This window comes from Macrosteles quadrilineatus, unplaced genomic scaffold (assembly GCF_028750875.1).
Source record: "Macrosteles quadrilineatus isolate MER2022 unplaced genomic scaffold, UCM_ALF_1.0 Scaffold_5__1_contigs__length_97177068, whole genome shotgun sequence".
NCBI classification, from domain to species: domain Eukaryota; kingdom Metazoa; phylum Arthropoda; class Insecta; order Hemiptera; family Cicadellidae; genus Macrosteles; species Macrosteles quadrilineatus.
Window position 1 is genome coordinate 13,676,786 of NW_026542598.1, and position 20,569 is coordinate 13,697,354.

The 20,569-nt window shown below is 36.4% G+C and overlaps 1 protein-coding gene across 1 annotated transcript in view; it reads right to left on the reverse strand.

Moving 5' to 3' along the window:
- LOC128995436 (protocadherin-like wing polarity protein stan) overlaps positions 1 to 20,569 on the reverse strand; it is a 74,298-nt gene that overhangs the window by 13,340 nt on the left and 40,389 nt on the right. The window contains exons 26-47 of the mRNA XM_054420454.1: positions 19,353 to 19,478; positions 18,417 to 18,651; positions 17,766 to 17,976; positions 16,863 to 16,969; positions 16,344 to 16,443; positions 15,611 to 15,681; positions 14,991 to 15,145; positions 13,728 to 13,894; positions 12,975 to 13,232; positions 11,820 to 11,982; positions 10,731 to 10,856; positions 9,874 to 10,013; positions 8,284 to 8,467; positions 7,443 to 7,639; positions 6,045 to 6,254; positions 5,301 to 5,487; positions 4,219 to 4,367; positions 3,646 to 3,796; positions 3,048 to 3,068; positions 2,120 to 2,296; positions 1,058 to 1,199; positions 158 to 296 (exon numbers count right to left, since the gene is read on the reverse strand). Of these exons, the coding sequence (XP_054276429.1) occupies positions 158 to 296; positions 1,058 to 1,199; positions 2,120 to 2,296; positions 3,048 to 3,068; positions 3,646 to 3,796; positions 4,219 to 4,367; positions 5,301 to 5,487; positions 6,045 to 6,254; positions 7,443 to 7,639; positions 8,284 to 8,467; positions 9,874 to 10,013; positions 10,731 to 10,856; positions 11,820 to 11,982; positions 12,975 to 13,232; positions 13,728 to 13,894; positions 14,991 to 15,145; positions 15,611 to 15,681; positions 16,344 to 16,443; positions 16,863 to 16,969; positions 17,766 to 17,976; positions 18,417 to 18,651; positions 19,353 to 19,478 (3,416 nt within the window). The remainder of the gene's footprint in view (positions 1 to 157; positions 297 to 1,057; positions 1,200 to 2,119; positions 2,297 to 3,047; positions 3,069 to 3,645; positions 3,797 to 4,218; positions 4,368 to 5,300; positions 5,488 to 6,044; positions 6,255 to 7,442; positions 7,640 to 8,283; positions 8,468 to 9,873; positions 10,014 to 10,730; positions 10,857 to 11,819; positions 11,983 to 12,974; positions 13,233 to 13,727; positions 13,895 to 14,990; positions 15,146 to 15,610; positions 15,682 to 16,343; positions 16,444 to 16,862; positions 16,970 to 17,765; positions 17,977 to 18,416; positions 18,652 to 19,352; positions 19,479 to 20,569) is intronic.

The window sequence follows — 20,569 nt, forward strand, 5'->3', positions numbered from 1 at the left end:
GTAATAAATATACCTTTAATGCAGTTGTCCATACCTTAATTATCCATATCTTGCATTATAAATTATCCAGTAAACTGAATGAAAGAATCGTAAATAACTTTGACAAAGTAATTTTTCATTTGCAAAAGGTAAACTAAAAAGTTTAAACAGCACCCACCTCAGGACCCAGCACATCTTGTATGACAGTGAAGGTGCCGAGTTGGTGACAAGTACAGTTGACTAGTGCAGGCTCATCTCTACCCCAACCACCCTCCGGTAGTTCTGTGTGGCAACCAGCTCTGCTCCACTCTCCAAACCTGCATCAGGCACACACAGACATCTCCTTTACTACTCTGTGCAGTCACACATATCACATGACGACATCTAGCAAGACACACTCAAAATGTTGACAACTTGTTGGTTAGTTTAAGTAAAAGCTCTAGGCCAGAATTGTGATTTTTGGAAAAAAGGGATAGCAGCTAGAAGAAGTATAAGTTAGAAAAATTCTAAGTAGGCCATAGTACACATAGGGGAGACAATATTTAGTTCCCTTGGGAACTTTGTCTAGTGTAGGCAAAAAAGACTGAAAAAAAATTATTGCGTTGTATGTCCAGCTTTTTTTGTAAAACTATTTTTTCCACTCATGAAATATAGGCTACCCTAAATACAAGAAATATTGTGTGTTCTGTCACCTGTATCTTCTATGAGTACCGGTCTACCTGGACTTTTCCCAAGGTAAGATTAAGATTGCTGTTATCCCTCTATTCTAAAAATCACAGCAAGACATTGTTGACAAAACCTCATTGCTCTCCATAACACAATTAAACATTCTTAAACTAAACTACTCCGTAGAGTAAATAAAGCTAAAAACTGAGGGAATATAAAATTGTTGGCTATTTTGGTTCATCTTAGACATGTGCAAGCTACTCGATTTATGAGCCGAGCTGAGCGTTTACCGTAAAGATAGTATCCCGATTGCAGAAAGCATTCAGTTGCATGAAGGAAAATTATCAATGTCAACTCAATCACAGATGTTCACAATTTTGCAGTGACCACGGATAGCAAGAGAGATACTCACCCTCTAGCAGTAGACCAACGCACACACTGGGGGTTGGCCCTGGCCGCTGCTCTGCCAGGGGCTTGTAGCCACAGTCTCAGTCTGATTGGCGAGGGCAGAGGCACCATCTCAGACAAACTGCGGGGAGACGTCTCCGACATATCTACACCAAACAAACATGGCTTTGTAGGCTTTACCATTATACTTCTACTGTAGGTCATATTCAGAACCACTGAAATCCTATTTTATTCTGCTCAAAATGTGCAAACTAACAAACACATTTGGCTGGACCCTAAAGTCTTCTTAAGCTAAACAAATACTAAAAAAATTGCGTATAAGATAAATGAATTATTAATTTCTCCTTGCAAACATAATTTGAAACAATAAAATCAGAACTCCTTCTATAAAACCCCGCTGTTAACTGAAACTTGACTCTGAAAACTACTAGACATTTCTAGTCAAAAATAAAAATAAAATTTAAAAAACCATCCAGTACTCAACTAACGCACTCTCAAGTAAAACCTAAGTCACCCTACCCTGATCAACTGAATCATCCCCTTTTAATCAACAAAGGGTTTGAATTAGCTTAATCTGCTACTGAGAGCTAAGTACTCAATCTGTATCACACAAACACTTCCAACGAGTTCCCTACTACCTTCGACTAATGATAGAACTACATTCCATTCCCATGTTAAAGTTGTCACAAGTTTTAGGAACAAAAATGAATATTGTGTAATTAAGTTTTCAACACAATATGCTGATACAGATTAATAATTTCAATTTCTGTCAAATAAGCCACATTTTCAACCATGACAAACTGGAAGCTATAGCATTCTGTTATTTAAAATGAACTTGTCAGTAACTTCATATCAGTAACAAAAACCAAGGTAGAAATTATAATTTTGAACTGCAGACCACTCTGTGGGTGGCTAATTCAACTAAGTTCTTTTGAGGCAACATCTGTTCCATATAGATGGGATGTCTACTTCAGTATCCAAAAGTCAATGCTACTGTTTTGTTTTCGTAGACTCACTGTTCGGTTTGTCAAGAAACTGCGGAAAATGCTTATATTGTGTGTCTCACCTTGTACTGCAGGTGTAGCAGTGATAGTTACTATAGGCGCTGCCAGGGCCAGGTCCACTCCCCACCTAGTCAACACTGTCTGGTCGTATGTGAGTGGCAGCACCGAGCCCAGAGTTCTGTATTCAGCATATCCAACAACAGCGGCTCTGCTCGGCATCCACTTCACACTTGTCTCCCCTACACAATACATTCATATGAGTCCGTGATGGATATCATAACTGTAATTACTTGATTTTTCTCCATAAGTCTGCAGTCGCTGTTAAAGTACTAATCAATCAATTTTGTTTTGTTTACTATTACGAAGCAAAATATTAATTTGAGTTGTGAAACAGGACAAACAAACACATTGGAATAAGAACATCTGTTTTGCAAACATTATATCACATTCAAAAATGTTCCAAGTCACATTTTTCACAGATTCGATTACAAAAAAATCCTTAGATGTAGACGCATCTTTTTCTGCTAAAACCTCAATTACGATGGAGATAGGTTGGCTTATTAAAGACTGCTTGTATCATATTTCATGCACAAACGTTCTGTGTCAAGGAATCAGACTGTTTATGAATGTAACTACTAAAGATGTGTTGTTGTGACTTGGAATGTTTTTGCATGGGACAACTCAGTTAAATAATGAACAAAAATTTTTATTTCCTCGAATGGAAAACTTGTAGCCTCAGTTTACAGTCCAAAGAACAGCCTTAAAGACCATTTTGGTTTTCTATAATCTTATTGCCATAAACAGGCCAATAACCAAACCATAAATAGGTAACCATAAATTAGCAATTCAAAGTAACATGTAGGTGAACTGATATTGTATCTGGACGAGTAAACCAAATAATTGCAACATCACAAGATAAAACTAATTAATTTCAAAGAAGACAAGACAAGTTTTAAGGTAATAAAAAGAGAGAGTAAGAAACTACTTTACCTCGATTTTTCATCCGTCGTACTGGATAGCAGCATTAACAAATTAAGGCATACATTTAAAAAAGCACAATCAAATAAGTTAACACCAATAAATAAGCTTGTGTTGCATTATTTATGCATGTAGTGTGGAGAAAAACTTAATGCAGTAAACATAAGGAACATTACTATAGTTTTGAACTTTAGCTGCCATTTCCCTTCAACCTACCCTCTGAAGTTGAACGAAATATCAGTGTTATGTTTTGTGATCTTTTATTGCAAATCTAGCTCCTGAACTCTAACTTTCTAAGTTAAGCTAGCAGAACAATAGGCCTTAAAAAAATCGTAAATAGAAGAAAGTGAGTTTTTTGTTTTCACAATCCAGAAGTCAGTCATAACATAACATACTTACAATTTGAAAGTTTATTGTACTACCTTGTCAAACATTTTAATAACCTAAATGCACTGTTTGTAAAAATGTTATAGAAATCGTCTTTGTTCAATCAATCTGATTCACCTTTATTATATTGGTACTGTTTTAGCCGGATAGATTTTGACACCAATACTTTTAATAATTTCTTCTGTGTCCAATATTTAATAAAGTCTTTGGAATTTTTGCAAACCTTTTTGTGGTGGTCTAATCCCCAGCAGGTCGATGGGTATCAGTACGTGGCTGTGAGGGTCAAACTTATGGGGATTCTGTAAGTAGTTGTTGTACTTGGGCACCATAACCATCGGACTGACTGATGGCTTCTTGGCAGTCAGAGCCGCAAACTGAAAACAAAGTCACATTATAAGTGGGATATGGAATGAACAAGAAAAGAAAAATCACTGAAAAAAATTGATAAATATATAAAAGGTAACGAATATGGTTGTGATACATCTCTTGGATAGTGGTAATTCATTGTTAACTAAATTCAGTATAGTTGAGGTAGCATATAGAAAGTTTGGGTATTTTAGTTTAAGACATGGGTAAACTTCATTATGGTGAAGAAAACAAAATTTATTGTAGTATCCTTCTTGTACTAGGTTAACCGAAACATTCACTCACCCATACTGTTTCTGCAGTCATGGCAAAATCGTGAAAGTCTCCCACGAAAATAAAGATTTGCAATTGACTAAGGCTGACGCTTGAATCATTTGCATAAATGTAAGCTCGGCATTTGTTGACCCGAACTGAAACAACTGAACTATACCTGTATAGGAGGCTGGAGTATGTGGGAGGTGTCTGGCAGCACAACCTTCTCAGTCTCTAGTCCTGATGTGCCAGGAGCTGTGTCTCTAGACAAGCCATCAGTCTCATAGCCGTACAAGCTCTCATGTGTCACGGTGTCTAGTCCTACCACTGTCCAACAAACAACACACACATTGTGAAACCAAATAAGTCTATTACAGTACACAATTGAGGTTAGGTTTGAATGTTTTATCTTTTCACAAATTGATTTACCATTCTTTTTTCTAAAGAGTATTAAGTTTATATCCTGAAAGAATGAAACAAATGACTTTTACAAACTTAATAACATTTTACTGAATATTTATAAAAATGATTAACAGGTTGTTAAATTGTATGTGGGGGAACAACTGGCACATATTTGTAGGACTTGATCAAAACACAAAATAACACAACATCTAAGTATCCACTCTTTCAATTATCAATTCAATCAATTATCAATTATTTAAGATGGGGACGCCACTATGTGCGTATTTTAACCCAAATATGAGTGAAGGATGAGTGTAGGATAAGTGGCGCGATCTTGTAGTCTTGTTAGTGACTAAGGCCGACATGTTCCTTAGACACAGCTGTTAATTAATAGCCCATACAGCTAATGGCAACTAAGGGACCTACAGTTTATTGTGGAATCCGAACCACATTTTTTCCTCGTAATTAACAAATTGGTCTAATTATTAGGATAGTACTGCGGATAGTCGTAATACTCACTAGTGTGGACGTTAATCCACACCAGGTAGCATCGCATCCACAGTGCATCCCTATAATTATCCACAATTCGTGATCTCCTAGTAGCTGGATTACAGGACGACGCCACCCGTCCCAAAATAAATAGAAAACTTTATCATCAATTGCTACAAATAGTCAATCTATCTAACTACTTCTGTGTTTCCAATTAGCAGTATGATACAGCTAATACAATTGCAGAAATCTTTTAGAATCCAAATTTTAGTTTTTGTATGACTTTATTGGGATGATATTGTGTTTAAACACCTACAATGACTTCCGTTGTAAAAGCTATTGCTGATTTCTCATGTTATTATCACATACCTAGGTTGGGAGCCACAGTCTCGAAGGGGTCGGTGTAAGTGTCGTGTTGGCTGAGGGCCAGAACGTCGAGGTAACTCTGCACTGAGGTCATGAGGTCAGCCGCTGTCTCTGAGGTCAGCTCGTGCACTCGACCCCACATGTCTGCAGTCTCAGGACTCAACACAGCACTGGCTGCGTTCACCAGGTTCTTGTGACATAGAGAGACGGTTAAATAACTAATTTTACACTCAACTTCTAAAATGAGATTATTACGGAATCAATTCTAAAAACAATTGTGCAAGGGCCAGGAATGGTGACAACATTGATGACTGTTACAAGAATACTCACAGACTTTCAAGTTGTCAAGCAGTAATATACAAAACATGGGTTGTTTGTTTTTTTATTTAATACCACCTAGAGGAAAGAGACAATTTTGTATCTACTCTACATACCATTTCAACAAATACCTTCACATACTGAAGGATTGGGCTCTAGCCAAAAATACTTCAAGCTAAGCTTAGAGCTAGAGAGTTGCGCATTATCACATAGCTAAATCCATTGGTAATTGGCAGGATTTGAACCCGGGACTTCGGAGACCAGAGCTTCATGCTCTATCACTAGACCAGCTAGCTCCCGCAGATGAGTTGGTAATAATGTATTTGATGAATAAAGATCAAATCAGCATCGAGTGAAGTACCGATTAATTGATTTGAAGTACCAACAATAATTTAAACATTTAAAAAAAATCTGTAAACGTCTACTCACAGTGACATAGTCCTTGTCCTGGCTATGGGTCAGGTTGAGTCCAGACTGTAGAGCCTCGTGTGCGATGAGTCTCTCAATCAGCTGTTCTGTTATCAAGACATCGGCTCCGTACAGTCGCTTGGTGTTGTTGGTAGCCCTGCTGAGCGAACCACCAGTGCCAACCGCCACAAATGTTGTCACGCTCACGTCACCTGTTTCTAGCTGATTCAGCTGGAAATTGTACACTTTGATTACTGAGTAGTTCAGGAGTATTAGTGTCATAGTGAGTGGTTATAGTGCTCGCCTAACAATCAAAAGGTCGCCGGTTCGATCCTGAGAAAAGTCAGTAGCTTTTTGATGGTTCGAAACTGGACCCAGCTGTTCCTGATTATTTGGCTTTCTTTAATAAATGACCCTGACTGATAAACCGGCTGATCTTAGTCAGTAACAAAGCTATACAGATCATTTCATAACATTCTACACTCATCCTTCAGTCATATTTGGGTTGAAATACGCATATAGGTAGCGTCCCCATCTAAAATAATTGATATATTTAAAAAAATTGAAATGGATATATGTGTGTATAGATAAGCCCAATGTGTATGTAAAATAAAAGACGAAAGAACAGTCTTTTATAAACTAGACATTGCTCTTTCACTGTTAAACTTTCTAAAAGTCTGAGATGAAATTATATATTAGTCTGCATCCACATATTTAACTATATAAATTTGAAATAAAAACTTCACCAATATTTCTGCATTTTTTAAAATTATATGAGGCCTTTCGCCAGCTATGCTGGCATCATACGACACATCACAAAACTATGTCTGATGATGACAGTTTGCATAGCTGGCGAAAGGCCTCATATAATTAAAAAAAAACCAGAAATATTGGTGAAGTTTTTATTTCAAATTTATATTAATTCCAATATTACCAGTTCTTCTTGAAGATATTTAACTATATTTACTTATACAGTTAAGTACTGGTAAGTCGTAAAACACACAGAAAAAAATAGATATTACTGCAAAAATTGTACAACTCTCTTTGTCAACCATTGAGGGACAAAATATTGTGTCTAATTATAATTATTGTGTATATTGTTATAGTTTCTATTCCTTCTGTGAGTCTAAGCAAGGCCACACTAAAAAAACAGGCCGTAATGCTCGCCAAGCATGACGTCACGATAGAAGACGGCTATGACGTATAAGTACTTATTTATTTATTTTCCAATGAAAGATTAAAACAAGCAGCTGATCACAAACGGCAAAATTACGTCACTGCCGTCTTCTATCGTGACGTCATGCTGGACGAGCATTACGGCCTGTTTTTTTAGTGTGGCCTTGGTCTAAGTCAAGCTAATATCACTGGTATTATGAATTTAAAAAGTGTTGTCTCAGAGATAAATATTGTATGACTGACCAGTTTCCGGAGGTCCATGAAGGCATCAGAGGTGCAGTTGAATATGTCGGGAGCCAGCCAAGTACCCGTCACAGAGTCACACAGACGTGAGGCTCTTCCTTGTGATGCTGATGGACAAGATTCCACTGCCTCCTTGCCAAACTGTGTCCTCGGCCACCACACATGGGCAAAACTGCGTGGACACCCGTCGTACACCACTGTATCAACATGTCACAGGTTTGTAGTGATACTTCATCAGAAATACACATCTGACTAGATTTGTGAAACTTGTCACGTTAATGTGCTTTCACCTTATAGCTTTGACTAAGAAGAGATAGATTTTCCATTCAAAGGATAAAAAAGACGTAGCCAGTTAAAAAAAATTAAGTTTGAACAATAATTCCACACAACTAAAAAAAATCCTGTTTTCTAAGTAAACTAGTTAAGTCAAAATATCCTTATTGTACAAGAAAATGCTGTTCAATCCTCACGTATTTTGTCCCATGTAATCTTGCAGTATAACATACTTTAATAAAGTAATAATATGTAAAGGGTTATGGTTGATTTTTATCCAGAAAGCATAAAAATAAAATAAATCAGGCATCAGAGCTTAAAATAATGTTTATTGCAAAATAATCTTTTTTACGCAAACTATTTAATCCTACTCATTTCTATAACTATTGTTTTCAAGGTGAAAAACTATAGGTACATAAGAAACCACTGATCATGAACCACATAACTTTGTTAACTTGGATCTTTTTAAAATACCTATTACTAAAACTACAATCAATCAATGATAACAAACTGATAGCAATCAGAAAGGATGTGTATTGTGTAAGTTATGGCACTAAGGACGTCTCACCTTCACAGCCTCTAAGAGTGACTTCAGCATAAGGGTTGGGACAAGCATCACAAGCCCGGCCGATGACTCCGTTACGACAGTTGCACTGGCCTGTCACAGGGTCGCATGTTGCATCATACGATCCTGTCGCGTAACAGTTGCACGGCAGACACTCTTCTGAGTCTTCAGGCTGGTAGTGGTTCTCCTGAACAAAATGAAGAGAACAATATATACAACAGAAATTTTACCATCGTGAATATGAATTACACAGAATACTGTATTTTGTATAAATGGAATACAGTCATCAGTTTCAGTTAATAGGCTGGTGTTTATTTCAGTTTTTTGTATACTCAAAACCAATGCCATTTATTTAAATTTTTTTAGGAAGCGTTCCAAACCCTTGTCTTGTGATTATCTAATGTTGACCATTTTGTTAAATAGCACCATTAATTTATAGCCCAGTGACAAATAAATGGCATCTGGGCCTAGAATTGATCTTGCTTGAAAGTTGAAATTGAACCAGTGATCTGTAGATTTGAATGTGAGCACTACAGTATGGTCACTTGGCGGGTCGCCGGAATTTTATCCCCCTGGAATTTTACCCCCTGGGCAAAGCTGACGTCACTATGACGTAGGAACCTGAGTGGCCAAAAGTTTGTTCGCGGCCGGAATTTTACCCCCGATGATTTGGAAATCTAATGAAAATAGCCAGAGCGTGATTAATTAGATTAGCGATAAAAACCGGAATTTTACCCCCTGTCCATAAAACAACGTTTAGACAAATAAAGATGTACGGGCCGGATTTTTACCCCTGGAATTTTACCCCCGGAATTTTATTCCCGGATTTTTACCCCCGGATTTTTACCCCCCGGAATTTTACCCCCTGGCCGATTTTAGAAATTTAATGATTGATTTTCTTATTTCTGTTTTTAATTAATTATAAACATTTCATTATTTAGTAGCCTATCTTTATTTATTTATTTTGTAATGAAATGATCGAAACAATTATCATTAAGTTGATTGTTTATACGTCATGTTAACCAACTGTTGGCTTCAAAAATCGAATCCTAATACTAGAATCTCAAAATTAAAATTAAAAACTTGTTCGATTAGTAAATGTTACAAATAAATTAATATACAGTAGGCTACTTAATAATAAAATTTTTACTATAAAATTAAAACAGAATGAAGATAATTAATCATTCTCACTAATTTATATATCTGGCCAGGGGGTAAAAATCTGGGTCGTACACTCTAGGTTTTTATAATTTGATGTGTTCTGATTAAATTCACAACCGTGAAAATATATGTTTAATTCAGCGTTTAATCCACCGAGCTGATGTCGCGAAACTCAAAAGTTCGCGCTGCAATTTTACCCCCTGGTTTGTGACGTCACGTTTGCCCAGGGGTTAAAATTCCAGGGGGATAAAAGTCCGCTACCCCCACTTGGCTACCCAGACAGAATGAGGAAACTTCAACAAACAGGTAAGCAGTAGAAAAAGCTTTAGTGTTTTTATGTTTTCTGGGAAGTTGTTGAAGAAAATTACTCCCCTGTAGGATAGCTAATACTAATCCTTAGAATTAACAAGAAGTACAACATATTAGACATACCTTACAACTGCACTGGCCTGTAGTCTTGTTACAGTCAGGGCTGTAGCCCAGGTGTGTAGGACAGTTGCAAGGTCCACACACAGGATGTCCCCACCAACTGACAGGACAACTCTGGTCAACCACTGTCTCACAATACTCTCCTGTAAGTCAAAATATTTATTTTTGGGATGATTCCACCATGGGTAGTTGTACATAACTAGTTATTTGACCAAACAAATATTTGAACATATAACTTTAGGTAATCCATTATTAAATTTAGTGATGTGTAAGTTGCAATTTTTATTTTTGGTTTTAAATTAATAAAATTACCACCCACTTATATTTTAGCCTAAGCCAAAATACTGATAATTTTCTGTGTATTGACTTTGATGTTGGTGATGTTAGGTTTATGTTGTTACATCGTCGTGCAATTGCGGCAAATATCTTAAAAGTCTGCCATGATTGTGAAAATAAAATATTAACATTGTATCCCACAATCATATCCAAAATCTTTAATATCCTTGTGATTGTGAAGATATCTGAAATCTTCCACGATTGCGCCATAACTCTAAGGTTATGTAGGGACCATAATCGTCTTCCGCGAAACGTTATCATTGTACCCCGTGATCGTGGCAACATCTTGTATGTTCCCGGAGATCGCAAATATGTTGCGTTCATATCACACATTGATTGTGACTAAATTATTGCACAACCAATAAACCAAAACAGACATTTTCCATACATTTTCAGTTTTGGTTTTCTTTTATAAAATAGGTAAAACCGACATCCGATCCATCCCAGATTAAATTACATTTTATGTTTAGAGCTTATCTATACTGAGTTTAATTTGTGTTTTTAAACTGTAGCGTCAAATTTACCTGAGTAGAGTGTAGAGTTGCAATGGCAAGAGTAGCCTTTGAGTGAGGCCTTGTTCTGAACACAGGTGCCTTCGTTGAGACAAGGGTTCAACTGACAAACGTTCACACACTGCGGCCCCACAAATCCTGGAAACAATATCATTACAATTACTTCTTATTTCTGCAGTTATAATTTCTAAAATCTCTTTTTTACTGAGGATAACAATTATAATTTATACCAAACATATTGAAACTAAAATAAAACCAGTAAAAAAAATATATGTTCCATTGACTGAGTGTTTAAGATTTAATTAAAGTGAATGATGACATAAATATATGATACTACTATAAAAATAAGGTGGTGTCTGTCTGTCCCACCATAAGGTGAAAACTAATAATGAAATTATGCTGACATTTTAACAAAAAATTATTTAAGGATTGTTGTATGCATATTGTCAATTTATATTTTGACTAAGAGCTTCAGCATTGGGAAGCATATATTGATTAAATTAGTCTCTAAGGCAATAGAAAGAATAGAATGCGGTACAAAGTCTAAATATATTAATTGTATATTCTTTAATAATTATAATGGTGTCAAAATGGTGTTATCTAAACATTGTTAAAATTATTCACATGCTTTTTCAATATCGCTTTGCTAATTAAAACTAATCAAATATATTTTTTTGTTAATATATTTTCAAAATATGTAAAAAGTATTTTTAGGATTTTTTTTTGTGAGGATAGCAGGTTTATCTGTATGGGAAAGAGTCCAAACTGGCGCAAGTGACACAAAAGTTTACACTATATGCACAAAACATTACAATATTTCACTGTGTCTCTTGTGCCAGTTTGGACTCTCCCATTTAGGTAAGACTGCTATCTTCACAAAAAAAAATCTAAAAACCTACGCCCTTGTGCTGTATGTTACAATGTTACATCCATTATGTAAAAATATATTTATTCTAAGAAGTAGCCAATTGATTATTGTAAAAAATGATGTGTTCTATAATCGAGGGTGAAACAACTTGATTTCTGCAATCATAAAAGATATTAACTATCTTAGAACACCACTGCTAAGCACAGTGTGTTTAATGTGATAGTCCGACTGACCTGAGTGACAATGACAGTGATAGGTCTGCCAGTGAGTGGCACAGTGGCTGTTGGGAGGACAGGAGTTGTCCACACAGGAGTCATCAGCGTTGCAGCCGTCGGTCACTCTCACCTTCACTGTGGCTCGCTCTAGCAGAGAGTGGCTTGTCCCCACTCGGACATCCTGTGGCACATCACAGAAATATGTGAGGGTAAGGCTTGAAGCTATTTGGCAGTTTGCCAATGTTATGAAGGCAAGACCAATTACAAATAAAATGTAGAGGAGCACCTTTTCTTTTTCCGTACAGTAAACTCCTGATTATCCACAAGTAGATTAACCATAATCGCAAAAAATAAAAACCAAGCTAAGCTAACTAAATTTACGTTACTGTGAGGACCTAGATGTTTAGTAGATGCTCATCATCTTACTGACAGACTACACAGTTGCTGACCACCGACGAGTCTCATCTTTCTAGGAGTGTGATAAATTTGATGAGTAGAATTTTGTATGTGTAAAAATAAAGTTTAAAGGTATGTACACTGCATTTAAAATTATTTATATTGCTTTCTAAAACCTGTATTAAAGCTCAACTACCGTATATACATTCAATGTCAATCTCAATGTTAGTTATTACCTGTATTGCTGGTTAGATTTACATTATTCACAATTTCAATCATGCTCGGTTACCCAGCCACTCATTATTGTAAATAATTGTGAGACTAATGTAGCCTACTTTACTGTTTTGTTCAGAATTTTATTACCTAAAACTTTTATTTGGAAGAACAATCTTTTTATTAGTGAAAAAGACCTATGTTATTGGTAACCAAGAGTCAACAAATAATTTTACCCTAAATATTTTGCAGTTTTTTATCCATTTCTAAAAAAAAAACCACTCAAACTAGGTTTCTAGGAATGTTTAAAATTTAATTATTCAGGTCAAATACCACAAGAACAACTAAAACAAATCCTTCAATGCAAGTACCCGATATCCTAAGAATCTCTCATTAATCAAAAGAACAAATTCTGATCAAAATTGTCGCATAGTCTCAACACACTAAAAACGTGTTCGCCCCTATGAGTATATAAACTTTGTTTCTTACTTTTAGCTACAGAATCATATCCCAAGAGATTGTCATGAATTTTATAAAGCTGTAAGCTATATAGTAAATAGTTACCTGTATACATCCAGTAAACCCCGTGTTTTTCTCAGCCTGGTCCTCACTGCCTCCGATGATAATCTTGCCTACATACAGGCCCTGCAGTTTGACATTGAGACTGCGAGTGACTGAGCGTAGTCCGTAGTCTAGTGATAGTGTTACACCAGACACTGACCACAACACCTCCACACGGTGCCAAACTCCGTCTGCTACTGGCACAGCTCTCAGTGTCACCCTGGCGTCATCCAGCTGATACACCAGGTGTCCATCCTCCACCTAACACCAGACAACAGTTATTAAATCACTGTAAAATTCAATTAATTTACGGCATAAACTAGGAACACCCCACTAGCCCCTCCTCCCTTGACAAGGTACTAAAACTGCCACTGTTCCTGAGCACCAATGAACCTGAATAGATCTCCCCAATTGGTTTCCCCTTGGTGGAAAATACAAGTGACAGAAAATATAAATAATAGTTAATAGTTAGTGGTTAAAGTCAAAGTGTGAATTGTTAGCCTAGTATCATATAAATCCTACGAACTATAATTACAGCTATTCATAAACTTTCATAAGGTAATCTACTTTTTGTGGTCAGATGCTTCAGTGGGTTGAAGACAATTCAATGTTAACACCAAAGCAGCACCTTTGATGATGTGACCAAAATTGTAGCACACACAAAGATGGCAAATTCTTCCAAAGTAGAACTACAACAACTAACCTCTTATATAATTCCTTTTAAGACCCTCTTAGCTAGTTATATTGTTTGTTTACCAAGAGTATTGCCGAGCTGTTCTGTCCGATCTGTGTGTTGATCAGGAGTCCGCTGGGTTGTAGAGTGCGTACAGACAATGCTGTGAGCCACGGCAGCTGTATTGGTCGCAGTAGAGGGTTGAATGACAACATGCTGTCTCCGTGGAACTGCCACGCCGGCCGGATACCTTATTGTCAAATTAATTAGTTGACAGGTGAACTATTCAATAAGACAAGTAAGATTGGTAATTTTACACACATTTTACGACTTGTCCGTGTTCTTAATTGTTAATTATTTACTAAACAACAACACAATGTTGTTTACAGGTTTATTGTGGATATTTTCCATCTCAATGGTAAAGAACAATACACATCGTTTCGGGATCTAATATATAATCCCGTCCTCAGGTGAAAAAACTTAACTAACACATTACAACTAACAATACCATTGACTATTGGATACAGAAGTTGTTGTATTAATAGTCAAAGACAATACACAAAACCTAGTTGGAAGTTGGAATAAACTACATAGTAGCAGTCAAGTATGCACTGTATAGCAGTCAAGCCATGATAGAAAATGCAAAATATAACGAATCACAAAACATAAAAAATCTATATGTTGCATGAATGGTAACTCTCTATAGTTTATTCCAACTTAGGTTGGTTTGTATAGTTAGTTGTAATGTGTTAGTTAAGTTTTTTTTTTTTTTTCTACCTGAAGACGGGATCAGATTTCAGATTCCGGAAAATTATGTATTGTTTTTTACCATTGTGATGGAACATCTCCGAAAAACCTTTAAACAACATTAACTCACCATCACCAACAATGAACTTCAAACAAAGAAAAAGACAATATTGAAACAAAAATGACTAAGGTACAAATACCTATTTGGTATAAGTAACATATTTATCTTGATTTCATTTATTAAAAAATATCATCATGGCTTCACTGGTGGCTCTTGAGTGCATATAGAGAAAAGATGAGATTTTAGAGCCTAAAGCATATTTTTAGTAGCTTCCAACATATTGTAGATTGGATAAGCATAGTCTTGCACAATGGAGAGAGTTTTCGCAAGAGTATATTGTCTTGAATGTCAGTCAAGTTTTTGATGGTTTATAGTCATTTAGACTTTATTGTTTAGCCAAATGAAATATCATTTTTTATACCGGTATTTACCGTATGTCTGATAGTAAATTTTGCAAACACTCTTTTAATAGAACATGTAGGTCTACATACTATCTTAATACTTAATTACAAATTTTGAAATGTAACAGACAACGTACCCATGCTGCAGTCCTTGCCGCTCCACCCCTCGGCACACTGACAGTGGAAGGTATTCCATTCGTCTGAGCAAGTGCCTCCGTTGTGGCAAGGGTGTGAGGCACAGAATGTCTGTCTCTGAGGACAACCCACCACAGTGCCGTTGTCCGCCACATAGCTAATAAAATTGAAACAGAAAAAAAAAATGCTTGATACGATGTAAATTAAAACAATTTGTAGGCATATACTTTAAAATTGTGCTTTTTAATGAAACAACACATCATACAGTATGATACTCTTGATATTCATGATATCATGATAATGATACACTTAATTCAAAATCACACAATAAAAGGGGGTGTTGAATAGAACCGTAGCTAGTTTTTGTAGTACTCTTGGTGTGTAGTTGTGAAAGAAGATAACCAACTTGCTGCTTCTTTTGATGCAATAATAAGCTATTCATTTTCAAATTATAGTTTACAAAAACATAGCTGCACACAGATCTGTCTTATAAAAAGCAAAAAGTCCAGGCTAACAAAATATATATTTAATGTTTGAATAACAGATCAAAAGTAGTTAGTTTCAATACAATTAAAAAGCATAGATTAAAAATTTAATAGGTACTCAAGAGACAACTTTATACCTGTTGAGGTCCAACAGAGTATGGTCTATGTGAATGTCAGCAATACAGCCTATGAAATCTTTGCTGGACACCTGGAAACATACATGACGAATAAGTGCTTACCTTATAACCCAAACGTTGTTGGTTTGATCTAAAGACTGATTCTGGAACCAACTACTGGTTGTCATTCATTGGATATTAATTCACGTTATTTTCCTACAATATTAGAAATCAACATGACAGGAGTTTAAAATGTTCCTTGCAAAAAAATTAGTAGCCCATTTGTACAATGTTTCACAACACCTGTTAAAAATGGCACATTAAGGAAATTGGTGGAGAATTGATGTATTTTCAAGAACTGTAAGAAAATAAATGCTTAGGAATAGTTGTAGGTATATTTATAGGTGAATATGTAAAAATATAAATAAGCTGATTTACTCATCGATTTAATATTGACTTTTAGAGACTTAGTACATGGAATGTCCGGTATCGAATATAATATAAGAGACAACATCTAGATTATTGTCATTCGCCTTTTGGGTCGATGATTGATGATGACAGAAGTGTCTGAACGAAATCGATCATTACTTACTAATTTATATAATTATTTACTCCATTTCTAAGAAAAAGGCCTAGTTGGTGTAACATATATCAATAAACAACCATGAGCACAAAACATGTCATGTCAGCATGGCATGGTCTTGAATACTGTTTTAATGAGTATAGCCGCTTTTGAGTGTTCTAAAACACAAACCTGGAATGTAGTGGACGCAGGAAGAGCAGGCAGACCCCCTATCTGCAGCGGACCTGTCAGATCAAGGAACCTGTGGCAGGTCTCAGTCAGAACAGCACATCTGTTACAGAGAAGAATGAATAGTCAGTTAGATAACGTTTACTCTATTGAACCTTAAATATCTAATCTAAGTTTTCGTACTTCAAAACACTACCAGGTTGGTACTTTCTTCTTTGGTAAAATTATTCATACTATTATTGTTTCTGCGTTAGAAACTAAAGATGATCAATAATTGGTTTCGCACACTGTAAAGTTAGGGTAAGTTTGCCTGTGTATTAGACACTTCAATGGAAACGCTGAAAATATTAATAACAAAAATCCTTGTTTAATAGTAAGCTGTTGTTATTATCTCTTTAATGTGTATAAATAAATAGGGAAACATTTAAAATATGTCCTTTGTAGTTTGGGTAACATGGGACCCGGTGGTGTTCCATTGAGACAATACCTTGCTGACCAACCATTCTGTAAGATCGACATTACCTGCTTTCCAGCATTTGAGTGGACGAGTTGGCGCACGCCAGACCAAGTTGCTCTCCGTGTCCGATGGTCAAAGTTGTGTCACAATCATCCAGACTCACCGTGGCACTCTGTGACAACACATCAGTGAGTATGTACTGACTTATGAATATAAAGATAATCAAATATTGAAAAAGAGTAAAAGAAGTTAAAATAAAACATAGTTCATTCAAATATACATGTTAGGTTATTCCATCATAAAACAAGAATAATCATTTTGAAATTGCTAAGTGGGAATCCTCGGGTTAATTAAATCACTAAACAATTCGGTGTGTTACATTATTGTTCTATGACTATTGGTACCCAATTGATTTATTCAAAATCTTAATTAATTAATTATTTCAGGCTGAACCCAACTGAATTTATCCTGGGGAAAATGCTGTACTGAACCGATGGTATTAGTTTGGCCAGAACCGTACCATACCAGCTTTTTCGGTGCACCGCAGACAGTTGTGGTTCTATCTTACTGTAAATTTCTTTAAGTTACAAACCTTTTATGAAAATTGAATTTAAAAAAACTGAAAGCTTGCTCTTTATGCAGGTTTGCTACATCAGGGGTGTTTATCAGTAATGTAGGTGAAACATTTTTTCTGGCATAACACAGTTGTAATTTGAATGCTAAAAAAGATGATTATTATATAGCACACATTCTTAAACAAGGATTTCCTAGGCGTGGAAGCGTAGCACTGAACGCAGAGAAGCAATTAACATAGCATTCCCCTCAGCTTCTATAAAAACGGTATCATTTAATTACTTAAGACAAGAGGAATCCACTCTCCGCATCCCGCGCTCTACACCTAGGTAAACCTGGCTTTAAACTGCACAACAATCTTTACGTCAATCCACAAGTGAAATGAAGTGAGGTACCTTGTTGAAGTAGTCGACAGTGACCGTGTGCCAATGGCCGTCGTTGACTGCAGTCTTAGCTCTGGCCACGACCCTCGTCACGTCTGACCCCAGGGAGAAGGAGAACATCACCCCTCGCCCCTCATCTGTTACCTCTAGAGCGATGAAGTCATGACGCTCATTGTACCTTCCGTTGTACAGCAGAAGCCCACTGTCCTCCAGGGTGGCAAACCTACAACACAACAAGGGTAAGTGGATGCATCCAACTACTTTAAATATCACAGTTACAAATACTATGATACAACTGAAGAACCGAGACTGGTAAATGTGCTTTGTTGGTGCGGCCAAATAACTTAGATATGGTCCTGGGAGTAAGTAAGTTAGAAATTTTATTATTGATTTGTAAAAAACTGAAACCACTACTAAAGGTGTAACAATAATTTTGTAAATTATTTTAGTAACCTTTTTTGGATAATTTGAATAGTTTTTAGAGTTGATATGGAGAGGAAATCTAATGGAACAAAACCTCAAAAAGACATTATAGACGGACAATGGAATTGGCTTATGGGTGAGACCAAGTATCACTAGATCATAAATTAGAGAAGTAACACAGTGTGTACTCAAACTTGAATTTTACCCGACTTATGAGAGACCAAAAATAAAAATACTCACTTCAGTGCAATGTGTAGTCGGTGGCGTTGTCGGAGAGCGGGAAAAGTCAGAAAGGATTCTCTGGGAAAACCCCTTCCTCTCAGCTGACAGAGACGATCGTAGTGTTCGAACGTGCCACTAGGAGCGCAGTCATCACAGACAAACCCTCCCTTGACCAGCGGAGAGCAGGTGGAGCCTGAGTGGCAGATGCCGGGGTGACAAGTGTCTAATGACAGGTCTATCTCACAGTTGATCCCTAGTTAACAGACGACAATAAGTTTACAGTGGTACACAAAGGAAAGGTAAGAAGTAGCAAAATCTCTGAACAAAGATGCAACACACAAAGAATCAACCCATACAGTCAACTTTCACCCAAGCTGTCTACTAAATAAATCCATTTTTTAAGTTGTGTATCCCCACCAAGCTTTATCACTAACACTTCACATGAGTTACCTGGACAGGATTCTAAACCTCTATCCAAGGCAATGTTTTCTTTGTTGGGGGGGGGGGGGGAGATAGATCTATAAAACATTGGTCATTGATCAAACTTATCGGCCGACTACACTAAACAAAAACATTATATATATCCAAGGCCCAAGCGCAGTAGTTTTAAACTTGTCAAATCTTGATGCTCGGGACTGTGTAATTAAATTGGGGAGAATAATAATCTACGAATTGACTTGTTGGAGATGGATTGGTGCAACAGAATCCAAACTTTGACTACTAATGTATATTTGTCAAACAAAAATAAAAAAAACTGTTACTGCCCGAAGACAGTCTACTTTGACCACAGAAGCTTACCTCCAAGATTAGTTCCAAGCTGTCTCTTACCTTGCTATGCATAATTCACAGCTTTCAACAGGTTATACTCATATAATAGCTGTATTTGTAAATTTTTTTTGTCATAAGTTTTTATATAGTTTATGTTGTTGTTTTACTTAAGTTTGAGTTTCTCACCAGTGAAACCTGAGACACAGACGCAAGTGTAGCCACCCTCTTTGCGTCTGCATGTGCCGTGGTTCTGGCAAGGGTTGGAGTAGCACAGGTTGACTTCTGTATCACACAAATAGTGCTCTCTGCTTCCTGTAACCACAAAAAAACTAAGTTTAATACACAGTACAAACATACAAAATATGTATTTCTATATACCCCCAGTTAGTTAGTTTTGTTAGGTAAGATTACAAAAAAATTTTACTAAACAACCCATAGTGCAAATAACAGAAATGTTACTTCAATCTAATAGGCCTAATATGATGAAACACCAGTGTTATGTTTGTGATCTTAGATCTATGCATCTATCAGCCCCTGGACTTTAAATTTCTCTGGTATGCTGATAGAACTCCATTACAGAATTACATATACAGGGTGTTTTTAAAAGAATGCCGGGATTTCAAATGGTCGTTGCTCGGGGACTATTCAAGATAATTAAACGATTTAAACGTCAAATCGAAGGGAAAAGAATAAAGTTTTTTCTCTATCTTTCATACAATTCGGAATGATTTAATAACATTCAGACTTTCATCAATCTTATATGAGCGTAAAACTGGCAAAGTCTGTACGCTTAGGGCGATCGGCATGTTTATCTGATGTCTTAACTGAATCTTTTCGGCACAAAGACTCTATCTTTTATAGATAACATCATAAAGTAACCAATTTAGGTTCGTTAAACTGAAGACATCGTCAGGCAATCGATTTCTTCGGGCTTATGATGCAAAAGTCGGATTTCATCGACTATGTCATCGTTTGTTTTTAGCTGGCCGGGTGGCTTTTCAAAACACTTCGGTGCAATGAAACTCATTAAACCAGCTCCAAGTTTCTTTATCATCAAGTAGATTTAAATTAAGTTTAATTTAGCAATGGATATAAACTCTGCGAACCACAGATTGCAATCTGTGCCTTCTGTTGCGCCGTAAACGTCGTACTGGCGACTGGTGTCAGGTATATGAGTCACAATAGCGGCCTATCACGCCGAAACTGTTTTACGCATACCAAGGTCAAAGTTTCCTCCCTTGCTGCACGGTAAACAAAACTTAGTTATTTTAGCTTTAATTTGACGTATAAAACGTTTAGTTACCTAGAATAGTATCCAAGCAGTTACCATTTAAAATCCCGGCATTCTTTTAAAAACACCCTGTATTGTATCAAAATAGAATCAATGAGCAGCAAAACACAAG